General features: G+C 40.4%; 1 protein-coding gene across 2 annotated transcripts in view; it reads right to left on the reverse strand.

Moving 5' to 3' along the window:
• Positions 1 to 13244, reverse strand: part of C6 (complement C6) — a 36657-nt gene that overhangs the window by 9827 nt on the left and 13586 nt on the right. For both annotated transcript variants that reach the window (XM_045020912.1, XM_045020911.1), the window contains 8 exons: positions 11398 to 11638; positions 9724 to 9846; positions 8229 to 8395; positions 6821 to 7046; positions 5031 to 5202; positions 3198 to 3309; positions 1846 to 1978; positions 551 to 742 (listed from right to left, as the gene is read on the reverse strand). In XM_045020912.1, coding sequence (XP_044876847.1) covers positions 551 to 742; positions 1846 to 1978; positions 3198 to 3309; positions 5031 to 5202; positions 6821 to 7046; positions 8229 to 8395; positions 9724 to 9846; positions 11398 to 11638 — 1366 coding nt within the window. The remainder of the gene's footprint in view (positions 1 to 550; positions 743 to 1845; positions 1979 to 3197; positions 3310 to 5030; positions 5203 to 6820; positions 7047 to 8228; positions 8396 to 9723; positions 9847 to 11397; positions 11639 to 13244) is intronic.

The following is a 13244-nucleotide window of genomic DNA, read 5'->3' on the forward strand; positions in this document are numbered from 1 at the left end:
AAACGTCTCAGGTGCTTTCTCTCATCAAAAGCAGAGGGCCATTATGAACAACTGTTCCTTTGCCTCCAAAGCCTGCATGAGCACAGTCTCACAAGGGCTGATCTATATAAAGCTACAGGGAGAACTGGTAAGATAATACAAGCTGAGGTTTCAGCACCATGCAGGTGACATCCAGTTCTACATTTCCTTTGCATCAAACATAAATATCACCATCTCCTAGCTTTCACAACGCCTGGTAGGTACAGTTGAAGAAAAAAAGTTCATCTGCGGCCTAACAACTTCACTGCTAACAAGTGATAGGTTATAACTCAGTCATAAGTATGAACTCGATGTAGGAATAACTGTATGAAATTCTATGGCCTGTGTTATGCAGGAGGTTAGACTGGATGATTATAATGATCCTTTCTGGCTTTAAAATTTGCCACACATCATACAATGCTCCACAGTTAGTTAAATCTGATCTGAGTTACACTGTTAAAAAAAATTATTGATCCCACCCTGTTATCTGAAATGAAAATATACTAGTTACAGGCAGAACAGGGGTACTAACCTTTTTCGCAGGTAAGTGATCTCAATATAGGAGGTGTCCATGATACCTCTTTCCTACAAGTGTACTGCTTTGCACCAGTGACAATGAAGCCAGCTGGGCAGCGTAGCTGGATGGTTTCCCCGACCTTGTATTCATTTTTTAATGGGGAGATTGTGACGCTCTCAGATACTGATGGTTTAGGGCACATTGATGCTATAGTAAAGAGACAATTCAAATAAGTATATCATTTTGTGGTAATAAACACAGTAATTAAAGAGGGTAAGATATATCCATTTAAAAAATGTTGTGACCATTTTCACAATAACGCTGACCTCTTTCATTTGATATTCTAAAATTTGGCTTTTTTTAAAAAAACACCACCACAATTTTGAGTTTTGAAAAATTTTGACCTGCTCTCATGGTAACATTCTATCTATTACATTTGTCTATCAGTTACTAAAAAGGAATAATAAAGTGTTTATAAAGTAGGTCTAATAGCTTAATAAAACTTGTAGAATGCTGGTACAGCATGTTACAAATATTAAAAACAGGCAATTAGAGAAGCTTATCAAACTATTTACAATATGTAATTATTAATAAAGTGAATGGTGATAGAAAGGTTATAAATATATTCAATAAGAAATTCATGCTGAAATGTATAACCTGAAGATTCAAATCAATGCAAATGCGTTGGATTCTTGCCAACTATTTGAATCTCTCTCACTGATAGATTCAGAATAAGTTTTAACTTTACTTGTTGATTCCACTGTAAGCTCACCAGGATATGGGTTTTATGGCTGAGATTTCCAAAACAGTCTAGGGGTTTAGACACACATCTTCCATAGAGATTAATGGAAAAGACATGTGCAAGTCCCCTAGAGACTGCTTTGGAAATCTCATCCTATGTAACTTGTGCATCTGTCCAATCCTGAGAATGCTAGTTTGTTCAGTCTGATTGTCACAAAATTTACCGCTCACTTGGATAGGTCTGGAAGTGAAATGCAAGTACTGCTGCTGAAGACATTTAAACTCAGACTAGAAAAGGAACTAGAAAGTATCTGTCTTCAGGTTTTCTATAGTACCCAACAGGATAGTATCTTATTGTTTATAGAATATGCTATAGGAACAATCCTGCATTGGAAAGGGAACAAATATGGCGACGCAGGAGGTCTTCACGACCTCGAACTTCTATCAATCATTAATTTCTTCTTAAGACACAATTACAGATTATTTTATTAAAAATGGAACCATTCTATTGCTTATTATATATTCTCCTTCTGAGTTTTGTTGAGCCTAACTGTTCTCCTCTTTCTTACATTGGCACTCAACAGGCTGCTGAGCCCAGGTATGATCTGGTAGACACCTGAGGAACGGATAGCCAATGAGCTCATATCCAGTCATGCAGGCGATTTCAGCTTCTTCCCCAAATGCATAATGATTCTTTTCATTCTACAATTAAATCAAATCCTTTGTAAGTGGAACACTCACTGACATCAGAAACAAATTATCAGGACCATAGTATTGCAATTGTCATAACAATTTTGTTTTCCTTTCTCTGATGCGAAAGCCATGTGTCCCATTTGTCTGTCCATCCAGGTGCTAATATTGTCATGCATTCACCCCATTAGTATCGGCACACTGGTTACAACATTAGGGTTCACAAAGAATGCTGTGTGAATTGGGTCCTATATCCTTCATCTAGTTGTTGCTGAGATCTTTTACAGATCTGTGATTGGGAGAAAGCCCCCACAGAAAGGGAGCCGTGTAGCTTGCCCTCTATTCAGCAGTATGATTGCTAACACAGCAGGGATGCAAGATATAGTAGATCTCTCTCTATGTTTATGTGCTGGTAAAAGGTCTACTGAAGAAACTGTCAGTCAACATAAAAATATTGATCCCAGAAATGTAAAAAAAATGTTTAGTGCGGCATATTGATGATTGTCTACTACTCATTTGTGGCGCATACACGGACATGCATCAGTATCTCAGCAATAGTGCTTCCCTTGCCTTTTAAATCTCTCTCAATTTTTCACCTTGCAGTAGATTTGTATATTCAATCTCTTCTGTTAAGCTCTTACTGGAGGAAGCAGTAAGTTCTCATCAATCACTCTAACACCTAGCTGATTGTAGGCTGCTCCTTGTCCTATCGCTTCTATGTAGCCAAAACCCAAAAAGTCCAAAGTGAAGATGAAATATGAATTTAGTGATTGAGAGACAGGGGAAGGGATTTTTAGGAGCAGAAAGAAAACAGTCAATGAAAAAAACATGGAAAAGAAAATCAGTAGGAAAAAAGCCTGCAAATATAGACGACTTTGGTGAAAAAAGGAGTAAAGTTGGTAAGAAAGAAAATTTAAATTAAAAAACTCTATTTAAAAGTGCACCCACTAATGCCAGCCTAGCTTTTGTGATGTTTTATATCCCAAACAGTGGTACATAATATCAGCTTCTAATCAGTTAGAAAAATGTATTTATTAAATAAAGTGGAATTGTGTTGTTGAAGCTGGTGTCATGTACTAATATTTGGATACAATTAGAGGAAACAAAGTTTTGTAGACTGTAAATTAGTTTTGTGAACCCAACAAGGAGTTTGTGAGGCTTGTCAAACCGGGAGCTTCTTGAAGCTCTCCGTCCCTGCACATCACCCCTTATCCTGTTACAACCCTCTCACCCTGAGAAATCCATTTTCTGGTGGGGATGGCTTAAGACATCCAGACTCTGGTTCACCAATGAAAACATCCACTTCCTTTCTTGCTTCATTGTCATTTACACATGGAGCCCCTCTGAAAAATAAGAGTTTGTAGTTAAGGATGCAAACTAAGGAGTGGTTAAAGTAGATTGAAACAGAAGGGAGAGTTCTCACAACATAGGCCAAAGGGGAGGAGAAGGTGGCAGGGAATACTGCTCCTGCAAACCAGGGAAGGCACGGGGGAGCTGGGCTTTCTTTCCTCCTTCACTCCCCTACTATAACCCATTGAAACTAAGGGAAAGAGTACCATGTGCTGACAAGGGCCAGATTAGCCGACAGCAGCCCAGGGAACAGAGGAGCAGATATTGGGCCAAATTCTCTGCTGACATTCCCTGGACTAGCAGAGAATTTTACCTATTTAATTTTCTTGAATTAGAAGAAACAGAGCAAGGAGGACAGAAGATGATGCTGAACCTCTAGGAAGTGACTGTGAGCTCAAGTGGTTTGGTCAGTGTTGGGGTTCATCATCAGTTGGTTGGGTCATACCAAAGGTAGTCAAAAGTCTATTCCCTGACTACCTAGTTCAGGCAAGGACTAAGGAGGCCCCAGTGCGTGGATATGAGCAGGCTTGGCAGAACTAGATTTTAAATATTTTTTACAATTTGGTGAATATCAATGTTTATTTTAAGCACTTTTTAATTTTCATAGTTGTGGAAAACTATGGGGGGGGGGGGACACGACACCTGATGACTATTTAATGGCAGCCATTGAGATTTAAAATTTAAAGCTTTATAACTGTTAAAACACAAACTGTCGGCATCACATTTCAAAATAAATATCCTTAAATCAAACTCTAATAAGTGCTCACATAGAACTTTACTTTGCCTAAGTGTAAACTTTGATGATCACTGATGGGAATTTTTATGTCAGTTTGGGTGTATACGGTGAAATTGACCTTTACTGACATTTACCAATACAAATCTAATCCCTCCAAGCCTAGCTATGAGGAAGCACATGCTATGTTACCTTACATACTGATGGAGCTAGGTAGCCAAGGAGAACTAAAGGGTCTGTATGTGTCCAACAGCCTCAGTAAAGCATCTCCTGTATAGTCATTACAACATAAACAGTACAACTCCCAGTCCCACCTCTGCAGCTTCCACTGATTGCTACCAGTGTTGTGACCACCAGAGAAGATGCACCAGTGGTGAGCTATGGTTATGAAGTTTGCTCCTTGAGACTCAGCCTTTGAATGAGCAACTAAACCCAAGCTGGGGTTGGATTTATGATTTTACATTGAAACCTTGCAAAATTCATGTTTTGCAGTTTCAAAGCAGAACCAGGTGAACATCAGTAGTTTTGGTCATGTTTCTCTTTGAGATTTTGAATTCAAACCTAAAAACAAGCAAACGAACAAGCAAGCAAGCAAACAAAGCAAACAAACAAGTAAACAAACAGAAGCTTGTGGGAAGAGGAGGCAACATCCAAATTCATGTAGCTCAGAAGACAGGAATGTGTTTGCATAAAGACCCATGAAAAGAAACTGCTGAGTTCTGTATGATTTCAGACAGAGTCATACAAAACATTTAAAAATAACATATTGGTAACGCTATTGGAATTCTCTGGGAAGAAACAACAAAACCAAACCAAACCAAATTTGTATCAATTTTCAGACATTTTCCTCTAACAGACCCATCCACAGAAACACAGGCAGGAGATTCCTCTCCACTATTCCCTATTCTTACTAGTCACCAAACAGGCATCTTCAATCCCAACCCATCAGGAAGTGGAAATTCCAGTCTACCATCTTCTTACTTGTCCACAAACATTGAGATGTAACAGTCCTCCTCCTGCTCACGTTCACCCTGGCACGGCTTCCCTCCATTCAGCGGTGCGGGGTTATTACACTCACGGGTCCTTCTTCTCTTGAAAGCAGCATCGCAGGAGCTCCAGGCAGACCAGCAACTCCAGTAACCATCTACTGCAACTAAAACAGATGAAAGAAAACTCCAGCCACTTGACAAATCCACTCTACCTGCATTATTTTCCTTACTCTGAGTACAACAGGAAGTCTGGTTGATTAACAGTCACAATTTAAAAGTATTTGCATTGTTTCCTAGCAGAGAAACATGTTATTTATGGGGTTACATTTTAAACAGAGATGGGCCAAACCCAAATTTGAACTTTGAATTTCAGGGAAGTCTAAATATTCCTTTCTTTACACAGTTTTGGTCCCAGGTCATATCCAAAACCAGATGATGCCTATTTTCTAGTTCCACCATATATGCAGCCATTTGGTGATTTCATGAGGCTAGAAATCTTTTCAGACAGCTCATGAGATGTTAGTGTCTTGAAATCCAACTCCTGACCTGAATTCCAGAGCCAAGATATCCCTAATCCCAAATTTACTCCAGATCCAAATCGGAATTAAATTGCCATCACCTTCGCCCATCTTCTGTTTAATTCTTTTAGTTTGCTTTTCCTTGAAACATGTTTTATATGAATTATTAAATCTACAGATATCTCCACAGGCAGTACATGAGGTTAATGTCTTTTGGCTTCTGTATACCTATCTTCTAATCTTCATTTGGTCAAGAATGAAAAATAAATACAGTAGCACCTTGCTAAACCCTTCTACGCATTTGTCCTTGTCACAAACCCCAAACCCAATTTAGCCCTGCCCAAAAAGGCTGAGTATTGGAATAGCAGAGTTGCAATCAGCACTAAACTGAATTTGCAGGTGGGGTTCGTAAGCAGTAATTCCTAGATCTAGCCAGGGATCTTAAGTTTTCACTTGTACAAGGACCATATTTTAAAAATATTAGAAATACAGATTCATGTTGGACACCAGATTATTAGACTCTATAATTAACAGGAGTTTGCACACATATATACACATGTACGTATATGTCATAATATAGATTTTCACTTTCAAAATGCATCTTCACAATATGGATATGATTAAATCAGTACATAGATAGAAGCACTTTCTACTAGCCTGATAGAAAACTTCCTGTTGGAATAGTTTTCTACTAGAAAATGCTGATTTGATACAATCAAAACATTTCACTTCTGATGGAAGCCAGGCAAGCAGCCAGGCTAGCAGGCTTCCTGCTTGATTTCCTACCTGTCCATTAAAGAATGCCAATTTATAATCAATTGCCAATTTACAAAATAAAATACAAAATATAATTTAATAATATAAAAGTTGAAATGTTTCAACTGTTCTGACATGGCATGAAAAATGTAACATGAAATTAGGAAATGTCTCAACTTTTATGTTACATTATAAATTATGAAAGTCAAGCCAACAAAATCCAAACGAAATGTTTCAATCTTATCAAAATGAAACTACTTCCACCTATCAAAATTAAGCATTTAATAAACTAAATATCATTTTGATTTGTTTGAAATGAAATTGTGGAATTTTCCTTGGTGGGAAACTTTGAAATTTCAATATTTTGTTCTGATGCAATGGAAATGTGAAAGTTTGGAATTTCATGGAATGGGAACTCCAGGTTCCAACCAGCTTTAACTTTTAACATTAAATTGTGCAGCTAGAAAGAAGGAGCATATTTGCATCATTATGGTATTACTGTAAATACCTGATTTGTAATCTGGTGCGCGTTTCTCACAGTTATCCCCATAGGTTCCAGCCTGACACACACACAGACACTCTGTTCCAGACAACACAGGTCTGCCATTATTGGGACAGGGAGCACATTTACAAGGGTCAAATATGTCCATGTATTCAATAAGAGCTCTTCTGAGGTTGCGCCGTTTAGTCACTGCACAGGGGACGTTCTTCACCAAATCCAGGATGGGGGCCAGCTAAAAGACAAGCACATAGCAGAGGATCATATAATGAATGATAAAGTGAAAATTTCATTGCAGTACAGAGTTAGCCATATTGACTTCTTGCTATGGATAGCTGCAGGGCATCAACATAGCCCAAACAGCTAAAAAACAAAAATCCATCTTTTATAAAGACATCAGAGCCTACAAAGCTATGTGCATAAGATATTGGGAGCGTGGTGCATGGTGCAATTTCTTGGTATTTAACTGGACATGAAAACTCCATACATCTAGATCACCCATAGCTATATTTTCCTCTTCACAGGGGTGACGGCCTACCGGGCAAGTGGCAAAGAATTAGCAATATACATTTTTTAAATCACACCAGATAAGATGGTGTAAACAAAGACATGGAGTTCATGTACACTCGCGGGAGATGCAGTAATATACAGGAGTGAGAAATGTGATGGGACCGATATTACATTTACTGTTTAGTCACAGTCTATGTTTTCCAAACTAGGAGTGGTGGTGGAGTTTGCACAATGAGGAAGGCAGCTAACTTTCTGCACACAACTAGTGCATTGCTTTCCTTCTTCCCCAAAACAACCAGCCCCTTCCTACCACCAAGCTCCAGGGGACTCCTCCTTCCCAATGATGGCTGAAAATAGGCCCACCGACTCCCCTCACTCCCTGTGGCTGTCCAGCACCCTTCAATTTAGACACCCAGGACTAAGGAGAGTTAATTTAACAGGCTGAGGGATACAAAAAGTAATTCTAGTAAATGTTTACAAAACTCTCTAAAATATTTTGTGTATGTGAAATAATCCCAGTCTCATTCCAGGGAACAAGATGAAAAAGAACGAAGGATCTAGTCCAGCGGTTCGCAAACTGTGGGTTGCAGGGTTGGCTTACACTTCCTGGGGCCTGGGCGGCGGAAGTCAGGTTACAGGCCTCCTGCCTGGGACTGAAACCCTTGGGCTTTGGCCCCCACTCCTGGGGTGGTGGAGCTCGGGCTTTGATTTCTCCCCCGACCCCCCCAGGGCAGCAGGGCTCGGGCGGGCTCCAGCTTGGGTCCCCCCCTCCTTGGGTCCTATAGTAATTTTTGTTGTCAGAAGAGGTCACGGTGCAATGAAGTTTGAGAACACCATATCTAGTCTCTGATCCCCTAAAGGATGATGGGCTTTATTTTCTTGCTAGTGTTTTTCTTTCTTTTCTTACCTCAAAATCAATCACAATAGGATTGTCCTTTGTTGATTCCACCCAGTCTGTGAATACTGTATGCTCTGGGAAAGCCCCCTTTTTCTCCCAGGCCAAAGCTGCAGCAAATTCTGCCCTTCCACCTTTTACCAGTGAAATAGATCGTTCAGCTGACTGCAAAAATGATCCTAAAATGAGATTAAAATTAAGGTTTTTTCAAAACATAACCACAACTTTTCTATTGTATACAATGCAAACTCCAAGGATTGGATTTTTTTTTTTTTTTTAAGAAGAGCCAAAAGGATTTGCTGGTGACACAGGGGCACCAAATTATAGGGCAGGGAGATGGTCGTCCCTCTTGCTCTCTCTCCCATCCCATTCCCACTGAAGTCAATGGAAAGTTTGCTATTGACAGTGGTAGTCCAATTGACATTTATGTGACTCTGGCAAGACTGACCAAGGGATCCTTCGTAAATTTCTAATATATAATAATAAATAATAAATACTACTAATACTTGAAGGTGTAAACAACTCAGTGCAGAGGAACTATTCATCCAGATCCAAGGAGCATAATAGGAGTAATGTTATGAAATTAAGAAAGAAAAATGTAGTCTGAATATGAAGAAAAATATCTCAACTGGGAAATTTAGTAGATTGTGGAATAATCTTGAGGACTTCTCGTAAAAGAAGGGGATGAAAGCCTCATCCCTGGAGACATTTAAGACTAGATAGGACATAGTACAATATGAGTAGAAAATATATCATATGGAACTGCCTAGAGAATGGGCAGGGACAGGATTTCCTTACACATCTCAATAGTTTGGTTGTCTTTCATATGGCACCACTCACATGAGAGAGGGAAGGCATATTTGGCCTGAGACAATCAAAGAGTTCTTTCCATTTATGCTGGATGCATGACTACCTGACACTTTGAAGAAAATAAACTGTTGTTTGAATATACCGGAAGTACACTAAAAGCATAGGGTAGAGCCTCTGTTGCACCAGAGCTTTGCTTGGTACAGCAGAGAAGAGGGGGATGTTGAAGAGTTAGTCATGGATTTCTGATTCTATGTCTGATTTTGTGCCACCTTCAGCCATGGAAAAGTTGAGAGCAGCTTGGGGGCTGCTTTAGTCTCTGCCAGCTGGTAATAGTCCTCAAATGATCATCCACCAGGCGGGCTTGCCAGAGCAGTCCTGACATGTCACCTTCCCACCTCCAGCATGGCCTTACATTGAAAATGTGGAGAGAGGTAGCATAGGAGATGGTTATGCTAGTTTTGTGAGATAGGATTCCTCAGCTGGGAAAACATGCCAGGATGGAACAGGGGAGAGGATCTGGGCCACAATGCTCATAATGCTTGACTTGGGAGATAAAAGGTGAAAAACTGGCCCCACTGAAATTGATGGGAGTTTTGCCATTGACTCCAATGAGGTTAGGGTTTCACCCCAATAACTGTCAGATACTATCCCTCATGGTAAATAACAGTACACAGTGCTTAGTTCTCATCACAATGACCTTCATGGCGTTCAGTCAGTTTATTTGTGGTGCACGTCATATGTACTTTCTTTTTCTTTATGAAAAGCACTCGCCAAGTTGTTTCTATGCGGACACATTCCGTTGATTCTTGCTGTGTCAAGCCTGTGAAATATTAAACAGCAATGATGGCATTAAGCGCCAAATATTAAACACAAAACACTAAACAGCATCCCTAGTTTCCACATGGTGCCCCTTTTGTCTACATCTATTTCATGGCATTCCTCACCTAGAACACCTCACTAGTTTCCTCCATGTGTGAGATTCTCATCCCCACCAGTTACATCCTGAAGATGACTTAGGTGTTGTGGATTACTTCATTCACCTCATTGTTGTTTCATGAGATATCCCGCTATTCCCCCATGTACCAACAATGTCAGACAGAGCCATATTTACCATACCTGTCTAAGTATGTACTGATATTGCTGGTACTTCCTTGATGCACCCGACTATACTTTATTAACCAGCAGTGGCCACACAAGTTAACCATAACTCAAGAGCACAGCCTTTAACCTGAGAAGTTAGGTTTTCAGCTTTTGTAGAATGCTCTCTCCGTTTTAATGATTTGATGATCTTTCTAAGGAATTTACTGCCAACAGTCATTGCTAATACTTTTCATAGGTTTATAGATTTTAGGTCTAGAAGGAACCATTAGTTCATCTGGTCTGACGGCCTGTATCACACAAGCCATAGAATTTCACCCATTTACCCCTGCATGGAGAACAATAAGTTGGGTTTGACTAAAGCATCTGTTCTAGAAGACATCAAGAGAAGGAGAATCCATCACTTCCCTTGGTAAAACCTAGACCTGCATAAGTTTGTGAGGTTAGACATTATTTTGTGTGAGAGCCATATAGGATTACTGAGTTGTGTACGCTAAAACATGAAAATATGGGGCAGTGCTTTTCTCACAGGCACTATTAGGGGAAGGATAGGAATATATATATATATGCTACTTGTGACACAGTTCCTCCTCTTCCTTGGTGGGTCCTGCGCTTATTGGCGGATTTGCTCACCTCAGAGATCTTCCCCTCTGGTGGAATCCACAGTCCGGGTCAACTTCTCCTGTGTCTGATCAGGAGTTGGGAGGTTTGGGGGGAACCTGGGCCCGCCCTCTACTCCGGGTTCCAGCCCAGGCCCTGTGGATTGCAGCTGTCTATAGTGCCTCCTGTAACAGCTGCATGACAGCTACAACTCCCTGGGCTACTTCCCCATGGCCTCCTCCAAACACCTTCTTTAGCCCCACCACAGGACCTTCCTCCTGGTCTCTGATAATGCTTGTACTCCTCAGTCCTCCAGCAGCACACCCTCTCACTCTCAGCTCCTGGCACCTCTTGATCCCAGCTCCTCACACGCACACCACAAACTGAAGTGAGCTCCTTTTTAAACCCAGGTGCCCTGATTAGCCTGCCTTAATTGATTCTAGCAGCTTCTTGATTGGCTACAGGTGTTCTAATCAGCCTGTCTGCCTTAATTGTTTCCAGAAAGTTCCTGATTGTTCTGGAACCTTCCCTGTTACTTTACCCAGGGAAAGGGAACCTACTTAACCTGGGGCTAATATATCTGCCTTCTATCACTCTCCTGTAGACATCTGGCCTGATCCTGTCACATACTAAATAGATCATATGTTTTTTTTCCTCACCAAAGGTTACATACCTGAATTCTTTAGTTCTTCAGCACTGTATTGATAAAGAAGGTCATATGTGCCACCCATTGATCCAGAAGTGTAGTAATGAGTCCCAAAGTCATCAAAAATTCTGCTATATAAAGCATAGTTGTACTCCAAAGGCAGGTGGTTAAGTGCCTTTAGAAAGATATTTGAAAGCTGCAGATCTGACTGTTTCATTGTGAAGTTTGAAACTGCAATCACTTTATGGACCCTAATAAAGTTGGAATTCTAGAAAGAAAGAAAAAATGAGACACTAAATACCGTTATTCTCTGGTTCACTAAAAGAGGCAAAAAGGCTGAGAATATGTTCATTTCCCTTTGTATATTGTAAAAAGGGGCAAATACATTCTATTTTATGTTTCTTTTGTCATGGGTAAACTAGCACAAATGAAACCAGAGATCAATCCACTTGAGACTACAAGCACTTGGTTATATTCTAGAGGATCTGTCTCAATGCATGATAGACAAATAGACAAAAAGTATTCTTATTAATAATTACTTGTATGATGTTAGTGTGTAGGGACCACAACTGAGCTCAGGACCCTTTCATTCATTCTGTACAAACACAGAATAAGTGACAGTCCTTGTTCTGAAGAATGTACAGCCCATAGAAAGGCAAACAGAGCTCGGAGGAAGGAATGTAACATGCAAGCAGAGTGATAGGTGCTATGGTTTGCAATTATCATGTTAGTTCCATGATTAATTTTATTTTTTTCAGGGTGGTTTTTGGAGGTAGGGGATTCGGTCAGTGTTGCCAATTCCCATGATTTTACCATGAGTCTCACAGTATTTGGTGTTTTTCTTACAGCCACAGCTGGAATCGAGACATTGCATCAGAATCTTGGCTTTCAAGTTTCTAGCCTGCAGAGTGGCAGAGAAAAAGCTTGAAACCACAAAGCAAGTGCACCCATTGGGATCAGAAACCAGAAGGCAAAGAAAAAGAAAACAAAACTGTGTTTTGAAAATTTCATGATTCCAAAACCAGTCTCATGATTTCAGGGCACCTGACTCACAGTTTCTGCATGCTTGGGATTTTGTTAGCTAAATAGAAAGACAAAGGGAGGGAGAGGAAAGCAGGTGGATGAGGCTGAAAAGAAGAGACTTTGAGGGAGGGCGCAGGATGATGTTGGAGCCAACAACAAATCAGTAGATGAGAGAGAATGTCCAGAAACAAAAAACAAAAAAACCCCAAACCCCATGAAAAGTGGCACTGATGACAATCAGAAGCTGCAGCTTCCTGCTTCAGCTGTTTCTCTCTGCTGCTAATTTTCCCTCTCAGTAGTTTCTTTTGTCCCTGAGCTCACAAGGCTTGTGACGGGTGTTGTGGGGAAGGGAGATGCGTGGGCCCTGATGGCTCCAGATTGGGTTTCCCCTGCACAGACCAAGAGATGCTGGGAACCGAAGGGTAACCCCGGCTGGATCTCAGGTTCCCCTTTCCCCACAGTTGTCCAGTCATAATTTTATTACAACATTAGCTCCCGTTATAGAGTTTGCATTGAATTCCAGGATGCCCATTTAACGTTTCACATTGCAGTCACAGGGAGATTGGAAATAAATGATCTAAGAGATTCCACTTGTATTTCTCCTAAGGACATATTGGGATATTCAAACTGACCCTTGGTAGCACAAGTTCCAATTGAAGTTGGAACTGATCCCGTACCCACTGAATTCGATGGGAACTCATGTCAGCAACTCTGATAATAAGATGTCTCAAGCAGGGCACCCAAAATGAGTGGCCACTTCTGAAAATATTGGCCTAAATGCTTAGTCAGGCCAAATGTGCATTAATGTCAATGGGAATTTTGCATGATTTAGAACATCAGGATTTAGCCAA

This window comes from Mauremys mutica, chromosome 6 (assembly GCF_020497125.1).
Source record: "Mauremys mutica isolate MM-2020 ecotype Southern chromosome 6, ASM2049712v1, whole genome shotgun sequence".
Lineage (NCBI taxonomy): Eukaryota > Metazoa > Chordata > Testudines > Geoemydidae > Mauremys > Mauremys mutica.